General features: G+C 39.0%; 1 protein-coding gene across 5 annotated transcripts in view; it reads right to left on the bottom strand.

Moving 5' to 3' along the window:
• Window positions 1-21929, bottom strand: part of DDX4 (DEAD-box helicase 4) — an 87352-nt gene that overhangs the window by 11101 nt on the left and 54322 nt on the right. For all 5 annotated transcript variants that reach the window (XM_072922775.1, XM_072922773.1, XM_072922772.1 and 2 more), the window contains 8 exons: window positions 10273-10354; window positions 9458-9754; window positions 7948-8068; window positions 6318-6484; window positions 5018-5169; window positions 2316-2481; window positions 1579-1658; window positions 837-1053 (listed from right to left, as the gene is read on the bottom strand). In XM_072922775.1, the coding sequence (XP_072778876.1) occupies window positions 837-1053; window positions 1579-1658; window positions 2316-2481; window positions 5018-5169; window positions 6318-6484; window positions 7948-8068; window positions 9458-9754; window positions 10273-10354 (1282 nt within the window). The remainder of the gene's footprint in view (window positions 1-836; window positions 1054-1578; window positions 1659-2315; window positions 2482-5017; window positions 5170-6317; window positions 6485-7947; window positions 8069-9457; window positions 9755-10272; window positions 10355-21929) is intronic.

The raw sequence follows: 21929 nt of genomic DNA, 5'->3' as shown, positions 1-21929 counted from the left end.
ATCAGAAAAACCTTTGAAGTGTGATGCAAAAGGGGATAGGGAAGTAGTCAATAACCTCTAGGACAAAATTACATTAAATATACATATCTAGTTTTCTGATCAGGCGGAATTTGATTGAGCAGTTCCAGGAGGACACTTGACTTACATCATGAACAACTCTTGTCAAAAGTAATTCAAGTGTGTCAAACACAGCCTCTCTGTCAGATCATGGCTGGCAGCGAGATGTTGCAACACAAGGCTCAAAGCAATATCAGAATTAAACGTAAGAGCCAGAAAGCAACTCTTGTGCTAGAGCAGACCAGCTTCTTAACCCTGGCAGTGCGTGAAATGGGTACTCTGGGAATGCATATGAAATGAGAATAAACACAAGGCTTCTCTCCCTGCTTCCACTAACACAACTTAGAGACTTCTATTTATCATATCTTTGAATGATATCGTTGAATACTCTGCACTAGTGCCCTGTGGTAACCAATCTTCTGAGCTAACAAAGGGATGCAAAAGAATTGGGTAGTATTCCATAAATTTATTTGGGAGGTCCAAAGTTAGGAAAAAATCTAAACCAACAAAAAAACCATCAGAAAATAATACAATAGAAATTCAATAAGACTTCACAAAGTAATAATACCTTAACAACTGTATCTCAAAACAAAACCCCAAACAATACTTGTCTATAACAGACATACGATACATGATGGCAAAATATGACAAGATATACATAGATACATATGACAGAAATCCTTAGTATAATTTTGCTTCCACTACATCAGAACTTAAACAGATTTAATAAAAAATCATTTTTGCATTAATGAGAAAAATATGACATTGAGAAATCTTACATTTTTCATCAGTGGATGGAATCCTCAAAATAGCTTCAGGAGACTCTCCAGCAGAGTTATAGGCAGTGACAGATATTATATGTGCCTCTTCATTTAAAAATAAGGTAATTTTCTGTTCACTAGAGTTGTGTGTCCTTTTATGTGCAGCCTTTCTTTCTGGAAAACACTGTATTTTGTATCCTAGAACTCTCCCAGAAGGCGGAAAGCTTTTTAATGTCTATTAAAAAACATACAGTAGTAAGTTTAGCAGTCTTATCTGCACAAGCAAAAATATATGCTCTATTAAAGATCAAATTACAAAACTGTTATACTGTATTTAGAAAAGTAAGGTGTTTTCCTCAGGACAGACAGCCATGACAATTTCCTTGATGGATTTCAAAAGTCAAATGCTGAGATTTGAAATGTAAGGAGCCTTTGGACACTTTACTAGAAGATTGAAGTGAATTTAAACAAAGCTTTGGTAAACTGGATTATTTAAATGCAGTTTAAAGACTTTTAATGAGATTTTCCAGTAATCTGAACACAATTAAATGCTTCCTTTCCACACAGATTACAAAACTCCATGTATCTAACATTCAATAAACAAAAGCCTTTTCAATCCTAACCTAGTTCAGTGAGCATTTTTCTTCTGATAACAGCAAATACCTCAGGCAATTATATGTCCTACAAAACTAAAATACTTAAATATAACATCAGCTACAGGATATCAATATGATTACCAATTCACAAAAAATGTATATACCTTCCACATAAGATGTACAGATCTATTTGTAGATGAGTGTGAAGACTCAATTACTCTCCACAAATCCACTTTTCCAGAAGCTGTTTAAAGACAAAAAAAAAACCCACTTGCAATTTATTGCTATTTTAAAAAGATAGTTTAATATGATGAAAACAATCAAAAGGTTCTCTACTATGGTGAAAAAAAATAAAGTTTTCAAACATAGAGTCTAAGAGAAACTTACTAAAAGTAAGTTTTATCTTCTGCAGTGCTCTGCTTTTTTTTCCCTAATTAGGTACTTCTTTCTTTACAAAAGTTCTCTGCTGCTCGCTTTTATTTGTTAAGTTCTAGAGTCTCCTAGAAGAGACTTTCTACTCTTGTTTTAAAACTGGCATTTTGATTTCTCCCCTTATAATTTATTTCATTGAGCACACATGCTGTACTTCTTTTCTGCTACTATCTTACTTTGCATTGTTAAATCTTCATCTATACTCTTAATTTTCCCTCTATTCAGTGTCTACCCATCTGTTTTCTTCCTTAGTCCTATGTGGTTTGAATCACTTTTGATATCTCCTCCAGTACTTGCTGTTGTCTTTCAGTTTTTCTCTTCTATCTTTAAACAAAATACATATGTTCTGTTTAAGCAACAGGATTCTAAGTTCAATAAAGGATAATACACCATAACACAGTTTTTTTCCTACTAAATCCTAATGCCTCAAAGTAAAACAGAAGAATCCTTTTACAGGTAGGTAGCATACCTTTTTCTTCCGTGCTTTCAGTTTTCTCTCCACTCCATCCACTCCAAAATGCTGACTCATTATTGACACACCGAATGGCAACAGAATAGTCTGTGGAGTCCCACAGACCTGTGAGATTATATGATCCTATATTCTTCTTAGAAATCAGTGAGACATTGACAAATTCCTGGAAATAGGTACATGAACAAAAATTATTTGATATGAAATTGATATATGAATTGTAGATATATGACTTTAGAAGATGCAATTTTTGTGTATACCACCTCACTCCTCCAAAACTCAAGATTGCTTGTTTTATACTTCATTTTTCTGTGTAGCACCTTTGTTCCTCCTGTAAGACTACAGGGTTTGAAAAAACTTGATTCCAAACTATGTCTCTACTGACTGACCCGTGGTTTGAACAGTGTGCAGCTCACATGTGATTCTAGAGCAGCTGTGCACAGAAGCTGCTGGAGGAATGCAGTTCCCACTGCTGGGAAGCAAGCAGTTATCGCTAAAGCCATTATTACAATTATGTCCCACAACAGCATCCTGAGGAAAGCAATAATTCACCCAGTGATTCCTCACAGTTTGTGAGTCAGCTGGGCACTTGTTTCCGGTCTGGCTATTCTTTTCTGAGTTACAAGGCCTTCTAGCTGTTAGCCATACAATCGTGTGGTCGTGGGCTGTCCCAGACATTATCAGCATAGGATTAAAATGAAAAGGTAAATGAAAAGACAAAAAATTCTGGTACCAAGACGTACAAAATTAGATGAAGACTGTTAGTGGTGAAGGAAGATGGGAGTATAAGAAATAAATTATTTGGTATCTATTCAGAAAAGTAATGTCAATGTGAGTCATTTCTTTGTCTTAAAAGGAACCTCACTCACTTCAACACCAACAACAGGGCTAAAACACAGTGAAGAAATTTTTGGCTTCCATCAGTTGAACCTTCAAATGAAAAGTGAATCAGTCCATAACAATGCAGACTGTACTGTAACAACTACAGTAAATGCAGGCACCCACTCATACAAACATCATAATGGGAAGTGCACTGCCTAATGTAACTGAAGATTTTAGTCTGTTCTGATCTCAAGAAACTCACTGCCAAGAAACACCTGCTTCTACAAGAGTGAATTCAGGGTCTCCAAACTACTGTACGCGACAGACTCTGCGACAAATCTAAAATTGAAAAGGCTCCAAAACTGTTATCAACCTCTGGCAGAACCTGACATAGAATTGGAGACACCTCGTACTAGGTTTTAGTTACTTGCCAAAATGCTGTCAATGATATGGCATTATAATCAGAAACTTAGAAATTTAGTATACGCAAGTACAAAAACATGTCACATGGTTTTCACTCAGTAAAAACAGTTCACACCAGACTATTTAGACTGGTTTGGTCAGATGACTTTAAAGGCCAAGAAGATATTTGTCATTTGTGCAAACATTTTTTAATTAGGGTTTTGTTTTTTGGTTGTTTTTTTTTTTTTTTTGCATATATGTCCTGACAGAGAAACAGCTCCTATATCTTTACTAGTCATGGATAGCTCCTGTTTCTTCTGAAATGTCTGTGTGAAAATGCAGGTGTGAGCTGAGGAAGCAAATCAACATAGGCTGTATTTGACAGCAAAAAAGCCCAGACAGGTGATTTCTTATGTAGGTGCTGAAAACTAGACACAATACACAATAAAGCTGTAGCTCTCCAAGGACTCCGAGTTCGTTTCCAAATGTTGAAAACATAAGGACCTCATAGAATGTGTCACAAGAACATCAGTGCCTTGGCTCCAAAGAGATAAACATCTCAAATAGGTCTTTTAAACAATCATTAGTTCCATTTCTAATACCCCAACTGGTCCTGGGTCATTCTGCCCATCCAATCATCCTGAATCCTGAATCCAATAACTAGTATGTCGTATTTACAGTAAGGATGTTTGAAATTGTGAGAAGGATGCTAGTAGGAAACATCTTTAATATTAGAAATGTTTCACAAGCCCTGATTATTACTTTGATGAATTTTTCTCTCCCAAAATTATACATGTGGTGCGTAAAATAGTAATATCAAGGCAGACATCTCAGTTCAATGAACTTAAGGGAACAATCCAAGAAATAGATTGTTTGTCAGTTCTTTAACTTGGAGGAAGAAACAGTAAAACTACAAATACAATCGCTTCCATATTGAAGACCATAGGAATAGATCATCTGAAATATACAAATACTGGGAGTTTTTACAACAATTCCATTTAAGTGTCAGAAAGACAAACTATGAAAAGAACTTCCCTTATTTTTCATCTTGCAAAATTTGTATTTTCATTCATTTTAAAATAAATTTAATAGGTTCCATATTAATCAGATTTAAATACTGTGGTTCTGAGTGAGGGCTGTTTTCAACACCAGAATGCAAGGGAAAAACAAAATATTGTTACTGACTACATGTGTCATGTGCATGACCCCAAGGGTCATGCCTCATCCTTCCACAGAGTAATACTGAAAAGCATGATATGTACCAAAACAGATAATGACCAAAAGGGAAAGGACAATTAACCCTAGAAAACCAAACCATAGTCTTAAGATCATGCACCCCTGATAACATTGCACTAAAATAACAAGGTTATTATCATTATTTCAAACAACTTGTTGTCTTTTTTCTACTTAAATTCTTATAATATTAAGAAGTTAGTCACAAAGAAACTGCCATGCAAAAGAAAAATTACATAACTTACAGTAAAGTTTGAATACAAGTTTCTGTATTGAACCTGGCAAATTATATGTTTTAAAGGGATAATCTTCTCAGGCATTTTCCAGGTTACCGTAAGTAACTGCTTTATACCAGGGATTCTTTTAACTGAAAGTATTTCAGGAGGGGCAAATTTCTCTAGAATGAAGAAACAAAAACATTAAGAGAGGAAAACGCTTCTATAAAAGTTCAGAATTTCTTTGTATGTGTTCCAAGAAGTTAAATCTTTATCCCAATAACACACATCCTATCAGAGTATTCATGTGATGGTTTATTTTATAGACATAATTATACATAAGGGAAATTATCTGTAAGAGAAATTTCACACATAACTGATTTAATTACATGGGATTTTGAACAACCTGGTCTAGTGGAAGGTGTACCTGCCCACTCAAGCCTTTCTATGATTCTGTGATTCTACTCAAAAATCTGCTCTCAAATAGATGTGCAGATGTCTTTCATTTGTATCAGCACTGAAAAATATTACCCAGAGACAACAGCAGAGAAAAAAAATGAAGCAGAGCTGGTATGCCAAAGACAAGACTGAACTGCAGATGAGGACAGAATTCAGCTGAAAATTATCTGAGGCGGAGCGAAGCATAAAGGAGATGATGGGAAAAGAATGGACTAGCGATGAGAAAAGATATATCTGCCATAGAGAGTGTGGAAAGTAATGAGGAGTACAGTAGATCTGAATAAAAGAATAAAGGATGTGACTGATGATGAGTGCTCAGCAGAAAGTATTTAGTTATAAGGGTTACTGCTTAATACACCACCAAAATGAACAGAGAAGCATAGGACAGAGGGAGAAGAGGTAGACAAAATATTATGATTGTTCCTGTGTGCAATTATTACTGCATTTGGAACAGATGGGTTTTTTTAACATTCCTAACCAGAAAGTAGAATAGGAGAGCATATGATGGGTGGCCCTTGAGAAATTATAATATCACTATCCATTGCAGCCAGATGTTGCACTGATACTTGGTATCACTCAGAAATGTTAGAGTCCAGATACCAATTAGGTTGGTTGACAAAAAGTTTGACTATATGGCCTTCTCAATAATTAAAAACTTAGTCATTTATAATGGATACATCAGACATTAGCTTAAAGAAATATTGTTGCAGTTAGATGCTGCATAGCATGAAAACAACACCCTGTCATTTCTTACCACCTCACAAGAGGTGAGAAAAGAAACTGCTGAAAATTACTGCTGTAACATCAACCAGTTGGAAGACTTTTACAAGGAAAGGTCATAAATTAAATCTTTTGATTCTTTTTTAATTACCTATTTTTTGCAAAGATATAGGGACACACTCTGTTGAGGATGCACCCAAAACATTTTTAGCTTTCACTTGAAAACAAAAATCATTACTATAATCATTGTCAGGATAAAGGAATGAACACGACTCCGTTGTATTCCAGCAGGATTTGACTGTATCTGGAGAAGTCATGCTAAAAAAGAGAAAAATAAAAGCAGTTAAAAACTAGAGTACTTTCTTAGAATAATTCAAACAAATTGTTAGGCTATTATTTATATATCTTTGAGGTTGCAAGACTTTTTTACCAGCGAACATTTTTAGACTACATGTTTGTGCAAACAAATACCCTTTCCTAATGTCCCTGTCCCCTTGTAACAGTGCTTTTGTAGTCACATGCTAAACTCAGCTAGGGAAATACCTGGATTAAAACTTATGTTTAGATTTGGCTGAAAACAGTTCTGCAATCCAATTCATTTTGTGGTTAGTAAAAAGTCTGTGCTTATACAGGAATGAATAATACTGAAATGATTCAACGGGTGTTTTAAGTTCTGGCTTCACAAACGCAGCTAAGTTATAAAATATAGAAACACCTGAAGCAGTTAGAAAGTTCCACATTAAAAAGATGGAGGCCTAAAATGTCAAAGCTAAAATGGAAATAAAAATAAAAAGGTTTTCCTACCCTACAATTTAAATTACAAAGAGACTCTACACTAGGACAATATGAAAAAGTACCCTCCAGAATCTGAATTCCTTCCCATTCTCAAGAATAACTTTAGGGATTTTAGAAGTCTCTTCATAAAACAGTATTACTTGGGGTCTTGGTTAGGCAGAAAAAGAGCACTACTAGAAGCAGCACTATAAAGGACAGGTTGACAAGTGTATCTGGGACAAATCTGTATTATCACCTTCAAAACCCTATCTGAGATCTGCCTTGGGACAACACTGGTTTCACCATTTTCACAGCCATTTATGAAAAAGCAAGCTCCTGACCAAAATTTAAAATCTAACTGAAATTGAAAGAAACAAGTATCTGTGCTTCTACACTGGAAAGCATGAGACCACGTAATTTATATTTGTAAACAGAAATCCCCAAACAATATAAAAGGAGAACTCTGGATTTTTTGACTGAAACTTTATGACTCCAAGGCTTATTAGGTTAAAAGCTACTGAAGTCAAGCAGAATACTGCAGTAAAGCAATGGCTTAATGAATTTTGATGGGAATTTTAAAAGTAGATGAGGAAGCAATATTTTTTATGCCCTCAAAGTGAGGTTAGTTCATTACTCAGAAAGTTTCTGGGAAACTCTCCCATAAAATGCCTTCATTCACTATTTGTGCATATGGTCACTAAACTTTCAATCTATTAGTAGTGTTACTTCAAAGAACAAGTGAATATCAGCTCTGATATAAATATTTCTCTACTGAATATTGGTTAAGAATGCTTATTTCCTTTATATAGCACACTAAAAAGATATCAGACTACAAGTATTTTCAACAATTACCAACCCTAAATTAATCAATTAAAATTACTGAGAAATACCAAGACTCCAATTTCCATGACAATTTCAAGTTTTCTTTAAACAGAAGTCAGGATGAGAGAGAAGAGAACTGGTTGCCACACCCCAGCAACCCAGTGCCCAGTATATCTAGTACTTACAGTTTTCGGGAAAGAGTATAGTTTGTTGTAAAACTTGTTTCTCTTCCTCCATTCCAGGTACAAGTAAGGTTAACATCATAGAAATAAATGCAGGAAATATTTTCTGGCATGTCTGGACGAACTACAGTGACAAAGGTTAAAAAAAAATCCAGTAAAAATAAGTAACTTTATGTACACCTGATTTTGTTGGTCAAAAAGCAATTAAAGTAAACCCCATTCAGTGTCCTCATAGTGCTTAATTTTATCATCCCTCACGGCCCTCAGAACTCCTCACAAAACAAAAGTCAAAACCACTCTTTCTTACCCTGAGGAGACAGCAAGATTTTCTCTAACTATTTCTCAGAAATACTTTACTAAGTGTGCCTAAAGGCAATAACTCTAACTATCATATATCAAACCATTGCATACACCGTCTTGAACATCTAAGCGTATGCACAACATGTCTCCCCTCTGCAACACACCTGTAGTTTAAGGTGAGTCCAGAAAGTAAGAGGAAAACAAAAAAACAGCAAAAGTACCAAAAAAAAAAAAAAAAACCATTCTCTGACAGACAGAACTCTCTTTGGTTCTCTCCCAGAATATCTAATTGTTTACCCTATGAAAAACCCAAATCTGAGAAACCTGCACAGCCTAAAGAGTGCAGAGGACAAGTTCCTGGGAAACAGATCTGTGTGACCCCGAAGAGATCACTAATTACTAATTTCTCTTTATTGTACAAGCAAGATAGCACAAAGGAAGCAATCTTCTGCAATCTCTATAGTCTGAAGTCATCCATAAAAATATAACACTCTGTATGACTTTTTTGTTACAACTCAATTTCTTCACTGTTAGAAGAAACTGGAGTAGAAGAGAACTGTGTCCAGTGAAATCAACTGGCTGACAAAGCCCTCTTTTCAAAATAGTATTTTTCTGTCCCATCTAATAGAACTGTCAAAAGATCTTTCTTTTATCAACAAGCTTACAGCACATTAAGCTTTGCAGACATGCAAGACCTTTTGCTGGATTTTTTTCCACAGATGTTTTGCTTTTATTACTTCTTTATTAGAATGGGACCCCCAGGCATATGTTCGTATACTCTGGACTTAATCTGTTCAAAAAATTAGAGAATTCGTATACATATTTTAATGTTCTGAATAAGAAAGTGTAATTATAATTTCTTTAGAAGAGAGGATTAGAAAGAAATCCTCTCTGGAAAAAGCTGAAGTTGCCTAGATTAGAAAGAAGGAACAGAGGAACAGACCCACTACCTTTGGAACTCAACAGAAAACTTCAGCTGGACAATAGTCAGGGTCAAAGAGGTTACAGACTTGTATCAGTAAGGAATGTTGGTAATTTCATGCTTTGTTTCAGAAAAAAAAACCATATGTGTGTATATATATGTATGTATATATATATATATATATTTAAATACATGTGTTTTAAAATAACACAACCAAAAGTAGCTGTTTTAAAAGTAAAATTATTATAGTAAGTTGTTAAAAAAAGATTTTTTTCCTGCCTTTCTACTTACAGCCAGATTTAACTTCTGTGTGAACTAAAGGTAGTTCCTTGTCCAAGTACTTCATGAAACATTCCACATGAGCTGTGCTGTAAGTGAAATTATGGATGGTTATATTACATACAGTCTCATTCACAATGTTATAGTTTTCTGGAGCAATCAATTCATCATTCAATTTCCAGATGATGTGGCTTGCATTTCTCTGTGGCATGTAGCTCTTTTTAAGAACACAGGATAGTTCCAGGGAGGATCCTCTTTCAATTTCAGGAGATGAAGGGAAAATGTCAGCATCTCTGTTAGAGTTTTCATCTAAAAAGAAAATCGAAGACATAACATAGCCATATTCCTCTTAAAATACCAGTGGGAAAATGGTAAGTTGTTTTGTTGTCTACAGATAATTTAATTAATTTTTTCTTACAGAAATCAAATAAAATGCCCAGTTAGTCATTCAAATCAGACATTCCTGTTTAAAATGCAGTTCACATTAATTACTGTATTACAATAGGTTTTACATTAAAGTGATGTTTCAACAACTTCACAAAAATAATGAGGAAGTTTCTACTCAGATACTTTTTTAATGGCCCTAAATGAAGAAAATAAGGTCTTGTACTTTAAGCCTGTTTTTCTAAAACACTCGTATCTGTAAAAGATATGCATGTAATTTACATGCATTTATCATTACTACTTATGATATCCAAAAAGATGTTAAACCAGTAAGGCTAAAATTTACAATAAGCTGCAATATATTTCAGAACTCTTCAAAATTTCATTTGGAGAATGTTACCTTTTCTTATGGCAAGACACGTGCTAATAATCCAGAAACATACCTGCCACAGAGCTGCAGGACAGGACAAACATCCAAAACAAATTTCTGAACATTTCCTTCTCAGTAAGTATGGGCAGAAAATGCTGTCATAAAATAAAAATTAAAATTACATTTTTAATTTTTAAAATTAAGGATGCCCTTTTAATACTTTGTTAGCATTTGTGTCAGAGTTAATAATGTTATTCAGCTTTCCTCACTTGTATTCAGATTAAGTATTGCTTTGTCGAAGGGTTGCTTTCCTGAACAACGGAGAAATTTGATGCAGTTTTACAAAGACAAACTGCATACATTTCTGATAGAAAATAGAAAGACAAGTCTACCTAAAACACTGCGGAGGGCAATCCAATCCACGCATATGTTTAACCTTCCAAGGATCACGTAAGTAACTGGTAAGAAATGTATCTCCATTCACTTGACATTCAGCCTGCCTAGTCTCTTCTAAGCAGATTTATCTAGTGAATTCTTTTGAAAATGAAGGCTCTTGCAGGAGAGGGAATGATATGCCTATCTTGTTCATCACTACCTAGTAAAGAAATTGCTCAGGAAGGGGGCAACAGTCCAGGTCACCGTTGATCCAAAAGAGGGTGAATTCATATTGGATTTTTCCCAGTTTGCCCCTGGCAGCAGACCTGAGTGCAGTCTGCCAAGGAAGGCACCTCTCTTTGCCTTTCTTTTTGAAGAAAAGAACTACTGAACTACTGTGCAGCCAAAAAAGCTCAGACTCTAGGTTAAGGAGGAGGAAAGCAAAGTAGTAGACGGATTTCTTCTAAAAGGACAAAGTTCCTTCCAGAATCTAGGGTTCCATATGAAAAATTTACAAAAATCAAACACTTTCCTTGCCTCAAGTGCTGCTTTTAGCACTTAAAGAATCACAGAATGTTTGTTTGGAAGGGACCCCTACAGACTATCTGATCCAAACTTACACAGGGCCTCCTAGGGCCACCTCCCCAGGACCATGTCCAGACAGCTTTTGAAGATCTCCCTTGATGGAGAGTTCACAAATTCCCTGGGTATCCTGCTCCAGTACTCACTCACTCTCACAGCAAAAAAAGTATTTCCTGATGTTTAGAAGGAACCTCCTGTGTTTTAGCTTGCGCCCACTGCCTCTGGTCCGGGGGGATTCTGGCTCTTTGCACCCTCCCCTCAGGTATTGATGAGACCTCCTCTGAGCTTTCTCTTCTCCAAGCTGAATAGTTCCAGCTCCCATATGGCAGATGCCCCAATGCATTAACCATCATTGCAGCTGTTCCCCAAACTCTCTCTGGTATGTCCATGTCTCTCTTGCTATCAGGAGTCCAGAACTGGTCTAAACAGTCCAAGCGTGGGCTCAGCAGTGCTGAACAGAGGGACAGGATCACCTCACTTGGCCTGTTGGTTTCAGTCCTAACACAGCTCAGGAAATCAGCATTCTTTGTCACAAGGGCACATTGCTGGCTCATGCTCTACTGGGTGTCAGGGACCGCCAGAGCATTTTCTGCAATGCTGCCCTCCACCTGGCCAGGCCCCTGTACTGTCGTCTGGGGTTGTACCTTCCCAGATGAAGGATTTGGCACTTCTCCTTATTGAACTTCATGTAGTCCCTGCCAGGCCATTTCTCCAGCAAGGTCACTGTGGACAGTAGCTGAACCTTCTGGCTAATTAGTCACTCCTTCCAGTTTTGTTGTCATCAATCAGAAAACTCACTAAAGGGAGGCTCTGCCAGAGCATTCTAATACACAGCATTAATGAGCATGTTGAACAAGACTGGATCCAGTATTGCCCACTGGGGTACATCACCAGTGACTGGCCTCCAGATGGACTTCACCACTGATCACCACCCTGTGGGTCCATTTTTTAAGCCAGTTTTCAATTCACCTCACTGCTCATCCAGCCCACACTTCATCAACTTGTCTGTAAGAACCCATCTGTAAAGTGGCCTAACTCCAGCATGAAAGGCAACCCACACTACTCCTTTGGCTAGTAAGTGGAAGATTTGCCTGTAAAAAACAGAGGTGCCCTCTTCACCACATGAGGCCCTAGAGCTCAGTATTCCTACTTCCTGGACAAGTAGGTCTAGTTACTATGCTCATAAGCAACAGGTGGGCATTAGTATTTTGCAGCTAGCCGGATCTATGTTTCACATTAAGTTTTCAGATTTGTCTGGAATTTCATCTCTCCATCAAACTTGTGTCTCAGGAGGGCCCCAGGTGGGAGGCAAGTACTATCTCCCTAAAGCACAGCAATAGCTGGGTAAAGGATCTCATCCTCCCACAGGTTCAGATAATGTCAGGAAGCAGGAGTGCACCAGGTCACTAGACAGAGATCTAAGTGTCATATAGACAATAGGGGTTATGCTCTATGTTATGGTTCTTCCCACAAAAACGTAGATTTCCAGAAAAATTAAACTTTACAGTAATCTAAAAGAGGAAGACATGGTAAAAACAATGCATTAAGCTTAGTTTCTGTCAGAAATCAACTTAAATATTATTTTAAGTTTGTCTTGGGAAACATTTTATATACTTTCAGGCTATGATAGTAAAAATAGGAGAGAAAAATTGAAAAGGACAGATGGGATATAAAGAAAAATGAGGAGGAGTTTGTCCAGCGACATACTCCTAAAATACAGCAGTTGCAAGATGTGTACTAGCAAGAAACAAAGCCAGTAAATCAAGAGAATATATTACTACTTATTCATGTAGGGTGTATGTTATTGTTCTCAAAGAAATAAAAATTAATTACACTATTGATGGCGATAAAAAAAATAGCAGTTGTTCCAAGTATTCTGTACCAGCACAACACCAGAAACTTTTCTCATTGCCCTTGATGTCTCCGGCCAGATTTAATTCTATCAGGAATTTTAGCTTTCCTAACCTGATTCCTGACTGCTCTTTGTATTCCTCCCAGGCTACCTGTCCCTACTTCCACCCTGTACACACCTACTTTTTGTGTTTGAGCTCATCCAAGCATTCCTCCCAGTGTTTCTTAACCAACTTCTTCTTTGTTGGAATGCATCAATCCTGATCTTGAGTAAGATGATCCCTGAATGATGATCCAGCTTTCTTGGGCCTCTCTTCCCTCCAGAGCTTTATCCCATGGTATTCTACCAAGCAGGTTCTTGAAGAGGCTGACGTCTGCTCCCCTGAGTCCAGGATAATGAGCCTATTGTCCTTGCTGTCCTAAGGACCTCAATCAAATTCCAGCATTTCACAGTCATGGCAGCCAAGATTACCCCTGAGCTTCACCTTTCCACTAACCCCTCCTTGCTGGTGACAACACAGCCCATCACAGCACTTCTCCTCATTGACTCCACTGTCACTTAGAGAAAGAAGTTACCACTAACACATTCCAAAAATCTCTTGGATTGCCTATGCCCAGCTTTGTTGTCCCTCCAACAGATACTGGCAAGGTTGAAGACTCACATGAACATCAGGTCTTATGAGCACAAGGCTGCTCATATCTGTCTGTAGAGAGTCTCATCTGCTCAGCCCTCCTGGTCAGGTGGCCTGTAGCAGACCTCCACTGTAATGTCCCCTGTCCTCTGTCCCTGCCCTCCCTTTAACCTGGACCCATGTCCTGTCACCACCCCAGGCAGAGCGCCATGCACCCCAACTGGTCACTGACAGAGAAGGTGACACCGTCTCCTTCTCTGCCTGCCCTTCCTTAAGAACCTGTATCCTTCCATTCCAGCACTCCAGCCCAGGAACCATCCCACCACACCTCCACTGAGACAAGAAGATCACAGCCCTGCAGGCACATGTGTGTCTCTAACTCCTTGTTTATTCCCCATAATAAGAGATAAAGCTTCTGCTGATATACTACATGCAGATTTGCTGTTTTTGAGGGGATATGAGACAGAAGAGGCCTCATTTCAGCCAAAATAGTTCAGCTCTTTCCAAGAATAAAGCAAACAATTTTTTTATCACATTCCTTTAACTAGCTCCAGCAATCCCATACTTATTTTAGGAAGGAAATGAAACTCGGAAGCATTGGCAAATCATGAAAACATTTTTGAATAATGCTTAAGCTGAAAATACCACATACCATGACATATCCCATCACAGTGGAGTACAGAACTGCAAGAACAGGCATGACCAAGTCAGCTGCAATGTCAAGTTAGAAGCCTTTGAAAACTTCTAGTTTCACATGCATACCAGAAAGCTTAAATAGTCGAAGATTCCATCCACACTCAGTGGGTACTCCTTATCCTGTATCCATTCTGTACCTTTTCCCTCTCTTCTAGCTCTTCTCTAATACTCAGCCATACAATAAGTCACTTCCACTTGCCAAAGTAGCAGAAGACTAAGAAAAAAAAGTTTTTGTACTACATTAGCAAATGTAAGTAAATGTAAGGCATCCGAGTTGGTGAAACAGAGGAGATAACTAGGGAGAGAGACCTCCATGACTTTTCCCAGATGTGAGCTGTTCATTTGGTTCAATCCTCTTGCTTATACTTTGTCCAGTATCAATTAGCAGCTGTTTATTTGGCATGGCAGCTGGTAGTTACTACTTGCCAGAAACCAAGGTAGTGACTTAGCACATCACAATGCTGCTCAAATCTTATGTGCTTGTCAGGACACTGATACATGATATGTAATAAAATAGCTCTTTGGCTGTTTACTGAAGAGGCTGTATATATAAAAGTGATCAAAGAACGTGCCTGAGCAAAAATTACACCATATGTTCATAAAGTGTTTCACTTAAAGATGCCTATAAAAGCCGTCTTCTTCGAGTGATTAAAAAATTCATCAAAGCAAGACTTTTCCCCATATTGTATTTAAGACCATTTATTAATTGCCCTTCTTCTCTATTTCAGGACATGAAAGCTTTTTCCATTCAGATCCTATTCTAGTATTGCTTTTAACTACATGAACTACACATCTCTGTATACAGTGTAGATGTTATACCAAGAATAAAGAACATGCCACATCTATAAATGTAAAGACAGCATGTCATGGAGTCATTGAATCACAGAATGTTAAGGGTTGGAAGGGATCTTAAAGACCATCTAATCCTAACCCTCTTTTCCACATCCAGGAACACCTCCCAGTAGACGGTTGCTCAAGGCCTTATCCAAATTGGCCTCAAAACACTTCCAGGGATGGGGCATCCACAACTTCCCTGAGCAACTTGTTCCACCACCCTCACAGTAAAGACTTTCTTCCTAATATCTAATCTAAATTTCCCCTCTTTCAGTGTGTACCCATTCCTCCTTGCCCTGTCACTCCAGTTCCTGACAGAGAATCCCTCTCCAGCTTCCCTGTGGGCCCCTTCAGATACTGGAAGGTCCCCTCACAATCCTCTCTTCTCCAGGCTGAAGAGCCCCAACTTGCTCAGCCTATCCTCACAGCAGGGAGCTCCAGCCTCGTACCAACCTCCTGGCCCTCCTCCTGACTTGTTTTAACAACTCCTTGTCATCGTGCTGGGGACCCCAGAGCTGGATGCAGCGCTCCAGTGGGGTCTCAGCAGAGCAGAGCAGAGGGGCAGAATCCCTCACCCAGTGCACTGGCCAAAGCTGCTTTGGATGCAGCCCAGGACTCCCTTGGCTTTCTGGGCTGGGAGCTCTCACTGCAGGCTCATGGTGAGTGTTTCATCAGCCATCACCCCCAAGTCCTTCCCCACGGGGCTGCTCTCAATCACTTCTCTGCCCTGTGAGTGTGTCTGAGACTGCCCCAACACAGGTGTAGGACCTTGCACTTGGCTTTGCTGAACTCCCTGAGGTTTGCATGGTCCCATCTCTCAAGCCTGTCCAGGTCCCTGTGGATGTCCCTTCCCACCTCTGTGTCAACTGCCCTACCCAGCTCAGCGTCATCAGCAAACTTGATGAGACTGCCCTCGGTCCCACTGTCCACATCACTGACAAAGGTGTAGAACAATACTGGCCCAGGACTGACCCCTGCGGGACACCACTTTCACTGGTTTCCATATTGACAAGGAGCTATTGACCGCAACTCTTTGTCTGTGGCCATCCAGCCAGTTCTTTATCCATAGTGGTCCATCTGCCAAATCCATATCTCTCCAACACAGAGACAAGGATGGCAAGTGGGACAGTATAAAATTCTTTGCTTGAGTCCAGGTAGACAATGGGAGTTGCTCTACCCTTGTCCATCAAAGCTGCAGCACCCCATCATAGAAGACCACCAAATTTGCCACGTATGGTTTGCCCTTAGTAAAGCTATGTTGGCTGTCACCAATCACCTCCGTGTTTTCCATGTGCCTTAGCATAGTTTCAGGAGAATCTGCTACATGACCTTTCCTGGCACAGAGGAGAGACTGACTGGTCTGTAGTTCCACAGGGCTTCTGCATTCCCCTTTCTTAAAATGGGGGTTTCAGTTCTCTTTTTTAAGTCATCATGGACTTCATTTGACAGCCACAATTTTTCAAAAATTATGTATAATGGTTTAGCAGCTTCTTCTGCCATCTCCCTCAGGACCCACAGATGACTCTTATTGCATCCCATGGGGTTGTGCACATTCAGGTTTCTTAGATGGTCTCAGACTTGATCCTCTCCTACAGTGGGTTTAGGGTCCTCATTCTTCTCTGCATTTGCCTTTCTTGACTTGATTGACGTGCCTGGAACTTTGCTGTTGAAGACTGAGGCACAGAGGTTGTTGAGAACCTCAGCCTTCTCTTTGCCCAGGGTATCTATGTCTCCCATTTCCTTTTGAAGAGCACCTAACCTTTCTCTTCCTTGCAACATATCTGTGGACACAAGGTGCACAGTGGCCAGTACAGGAGGACAATCCCTGCCCTGGTCCTGCTGGCCACACCATTGCTGATCCAGGCCAGGATGCCATTGGCCTTCTTGGCCACCTGGGCACACCCTGGCTCATGTTCAGCTGCTGTCACCAGCACCCCCAGGTCCTTTCCAGCCACTCTGTCCCAGCCTGTGGCACTGCCTGGGGCTGTTGTGACCTAAGGGCAGGACCCGGCACTTGGCTTTGTTGAACCTCACACCATTGGCCTCAGCCCATCGATGCAGCCTGTCCAGATCCTCTGCAGAGCCTTCCTGCCCTCCAGCAGATCAACTCCTGCCCAACTTGGTTTCACCTGCAAACTGACTGAGGGTGCCCTTGGATCCCCTTGTGAAGATCAGCAATAAAGATCCTGAATAGGCCCCATAGTGAGCTCTAGGGAACCTCATTAGCAACCAGCTGCCAACTGGATGTGGCACCACTCAGTACCATTCTTTGTTCCAGTCATCTTCAAGAATTGTTAACATCTTCGCTGGAATGTGACAGGAAATTCTTTCCTACTAAGTCTCACGCTCTTCTAACAACTATGAAGGAAGAAGCTGAATAGACACTCCTTTTATTTAGTCTTTACCATCCATTGCTACAGCTCTCCTATGATGGCTGCCATATGGAGAGACAGACCTTGCCCTATCCACAACCAGCAAACACTGAAAGACAGGAGCCTAAGCCTCTGCTCTAGCCCACTGGGCCACCAAACTGCAATGTTCTGTCAAATGAACCTGGAAAAGCAATAATCACGAGTTTTCACAATTCCAAGATTCAAGCCCATCAGCACTTACACAAATCCTAGAGGGAAAGAAAAAGAGAAAATGATTCCTATATATGCTTCAGCATCCTTTTTTTGGTAACAGAGTGCATCGAATTCATGATCGGTCAGGACTGCACCAAAGGTGAGTACCAGTGAGCATCCAAAGAGCAAAAAGGAGACTTTCCTACAGTGGTCAAAGAAGACAGTAACATGAAAACATAATGGAAGAAGCAGTAAATTTGAGGGACAGCTAATGGGTTTTTTCAACTCTTTAATTCAGACTTATGCATTTACAAGCCCATTCATGGGAAAAATGGCAGACTCTGTGATGAAAGATCCACACTGATTTCATAATCCACAGTATTTAACTGAGCTAAAAATAGTCAGTTAAACCTCAGAGTGGGATGAATAGGATTCATACATTTACCTTGAAATAGAACTTGATTGAAACAAGTGTTAGGTGCACTTTCTTCTGGAAAATAAACCTATGTGTGTTTTAAATTATGATGGCCTACCAGAAAACTTAATGGTATCATAATCTATAAACACCACTTAATAAATTCTAACAATGCATATCTATTCAGATACTAAACTTTCAGAGATATCTGAAGGAGCCTCATGGTGAGGCTCTCAAAATGCTGTATCAACTGCTGACCACAGAAACTTTTTCTAAAAACACAGTAACGTCAAAAAAAAAAAAAAGATAAAAAAATCATCATCATGTAAAACAACTTGTTAATTTAAAAACTTTAAACCAACTGGAAACTGAAAAGCAGGAAAGCCATCTTTTCTCTTTCAGTCTCTAAACAGCCAATGTAGGCACAAAAGGATATGATATTTTTGTTCCAAAATTCTGAAGGACATAATGACCAGGAAAAGTCAGTTCTGCTAATAACTGCTGATAATAGTTATCTTGCTTACTATATCCTGGAGTTACAGATGCAAAACATGTTTTGAGAAAGCCTTTGTTTTCTTATAAAACAGCACACTGAATATTCATACATTATATTATAAAATACTGCTACATTGGAATTTAAATAAAATTTTTAACTACATGAGCTTGATACTAATAGGAGAAAATAGGAGAACAAGCTGTCTTGGTGAGGATGGGCAAAGTAGGAGGATCCATGCACTGAGCTCTGAAGAAACACAGAGCTCTCACTGAAAAGAGGGTAGCCAGATCAAAATCTTTCACATTTGTCAGATTTAGGTGGCTTCAATCTGTATTGCACAGAATACACACCTGTCAGAAAATCAGAAGGAAGACTCTCTCTACTACTTCAGAGCATCAGTTTACCCTTGCCAGCCTTGTCGTTTGAACTAAGAGTGGAACTAGATGTAAAACACACATCTACTCAAAAAATGTTAATAAAACATATTTTGGAAGAAAGAAGATATGTTTCTGGACTGTATGGAATCAGCTACAGCCTCAAAATGCAGAACATAGTTATAATCCCTGTACTGCAGCAGTGCTGCAAGCAGAAGTACACAGAACACAGTGCAGGTAATACCATGCTCCACACACATGAGAAGGCAAGAGAATTAAAAAAGCACAAAACTTCACTTCCATACTTGCTTCATCCTCAAAAAAGATGACCATGACCCTAAAACATACCTGTACATATAATATATTAAATGTCTGAAAAAGACAGTTAATCATGTATTTTAGAAAACATTAAAAAACAGACTCATTGCAGCACCATAACCCTGCTGGTTTAGATCAGCTCCTAAAGGTTATATATCCTACTTTTCTTTACTATCTATGCTGTAAACTTTATTAACAATAATTTTGTTTCTTAGTCAAAACTGCAAGGCAAAACATGGCATGGTAGTGAGAAATCAGGCTCAAAAGACTACTGAACACATGTATGTTTAACTTCTCTTAGTATGGCGTTTTTAAATTGAAAATACCCCCTACAAGCACCAAATTATGAAAAAATTCCTCAAGTTTAAATTATTCTAGAAAAATCACGATCTTTAATCTTCAATACTGCAACCTCTGTGATATAAGCCCAAAGCGTCCTTCTTCCTTTTTATCCCTTTTGAGACCTGTTTTGTTATGGATTAACCTCTGATAGAAAAATCTGATTTGACCACTCACTCTATTCTTCCACCCAATACATGAAACTTCCTTCACTCATGAAAACATTCTCTTGCCCAATCACTTTCTTAATTCACAGACAGAGTCCAGAATTTGGATTTCAACTATTTTGGACAGTCATAGAATCATTTTGGTTCCAGAAAACCATCAAGTGCAACCATTAGCACAGCACTGCCAAGTCCGGCACTAACCCATGTTCCCAAGTGCCACATCTACAAGCCTTTTAAGTACCCGCAGGGACAATGACTCCACCACTTTCCCAGGCAGCCTGTTCGAGTGCTTGACAACTTTTTCTGACAAGAAAGTTTTCCTACTATCCAATTTAAACCTTTCCTGGTACAACTTGCAGCAATTTCCTTGTCCGTTGCTTATAACTTGAGAGAAGAGACTGACCCTCATCTCACCATCTCCTTTCAGGCAGTGGTGGAGAGTGACAAGGTCTCCCCTGAGCCTCCTTTTCTACAGGATAAACACCCCCCGCTCCCTCAGCTGCTCCTCACAGGACTTGTGCTCCAGACCCTCTACTCCCAAAAGACAAGTCATGCAATCCATTACAGGTGAGAAGGCAAGTGACACTTGCCCAGTTTAAGCATGAGTGCATGAAGATGATATGATGGGTATGTACACAAACACATAAAAAAAATATTTTTCTGTGAGAATTTTGGAATTGATTTAGGGGTTTTGTGTGGTGGTAAAGTTTGTTTTTTTTTAACTTGTATTTTTAAAGAAAAGCTTTGTAGCTTTTTGTTGTTTGGTTTTAAGGTAGTTTATTGTTAGTTATTTAAAAGATTGTTTTTGTTTATTGTGGTTGTTTTGGTTAGTGGTTTAGGTAGAGACACACACATTTTTGATACTTTTATTGGGTTTTTTTTTGCTTAGGGTTGTTGTTATCTTGTATATATTATGTATTATATGTTTATAGATTTTTTAAAATATATATTATTTATGTTATAATGTGTTTTTTTATTTTAAACTAATTTATGAGTGTTAGCATTATTAAGAATATGGAGGTAAGGAAAAAGAAGGAGGAAGAATAGGATTAGGCTTACTTTTTTTATTTTAGAATTTTTGACTCCCCTGTACAAAGTAAAACCTCCCTGTATAGGTGTTAAAACCCCCCTGTACAATACTAAAAAATTTTCCCCTCTAATTTGTAATTACTTCTACTATACCATCTAACCCTCTGTGACTGCTTGTTCCACCTTCAAAGTTGATAACTCATTCCATGGCTCAAACTCAAAACCACAGCTGTTTTCAGCTGCTTGCCAGAGTCTAAAATGCTTCTGACCAAGGCCTGGAACCTCTGAAAATGTCTGAGGGACATTTTGAGTTCCGACATTTTTCCTCAGAAGGCAGAAATTGAAAACATTGAAAAAACCTGGGGCCAGTACATTTACATCTGATTCATCACTTCGAGAAAATCTAAGTGAATACAAATTGAACAGAGAGCAATTAAGTAAGAGCTTTTCCTTCCTTTGATGATTGGATTGGAAACATTTTGAGAACTGATTCTTAACCATTACACACAGAAGGAAAACCACGGCCAAGCATCTGTATTGTATTCTTTACAAAATAAGACAAATGCAATGAGTTAAACAGAAAGTTTCAATTCTTACTATCTCACAGACTTGAAAGAAACCAAAGGGATTTTTTTGGCCCGAAGAGACACAGGAGCATGTCCTGCCCCACATCTGGGACGAACGCCTGGAGAGATGCGAACGCAAGCAAGTCAAGGGACGTTATATGAACTAAAGTGTGGAACTCTTCCACACTTCATATAAATGAAAATAAGCAGAGACACCTCTGCTGAAAATATCTATTTCACTTACCTCAGCTGCAGAACGGGCGCTTGTTTCAACAGGGGCCTCTGCCTCCCCGCGACCGCGAAGGGAAGGACAAAAAAAGGAAGTTGCACGGCTGAGCACAAGTAACGCTTTTTCCTGTAATTCTGAAGACCAGAACCCCCCTCCCCCGCCGCCAGGTCTAGTGGTGCCGGACTCCGCTCCAGCTGCCCGCAGGGCGCCGGCCGCCCGCGGGCAGATGCTCTGCCCTACGCGGAGCCCCGACAGGCGCCCGC

This window comes from Taeniopygia guttata, chromosome Z (genome assembly GCF_048771995.1).
Source record: "Taeniopygia guttata chromosome Z, bTaeGut7.mat, whole genome shotgun sequence".
Taxonomy (NCBI): domain Eukaryota; kingdom Metazoa; phylum Chordata; class Aves; order Passeriformes; family Estrildidae; genus Taeniopygia; species Taeniopygia guttata.
Note: the sequence above shows the minus strand (reverse complement) of the source record. Positions and strands in the feature narration are given on the sequence as shown.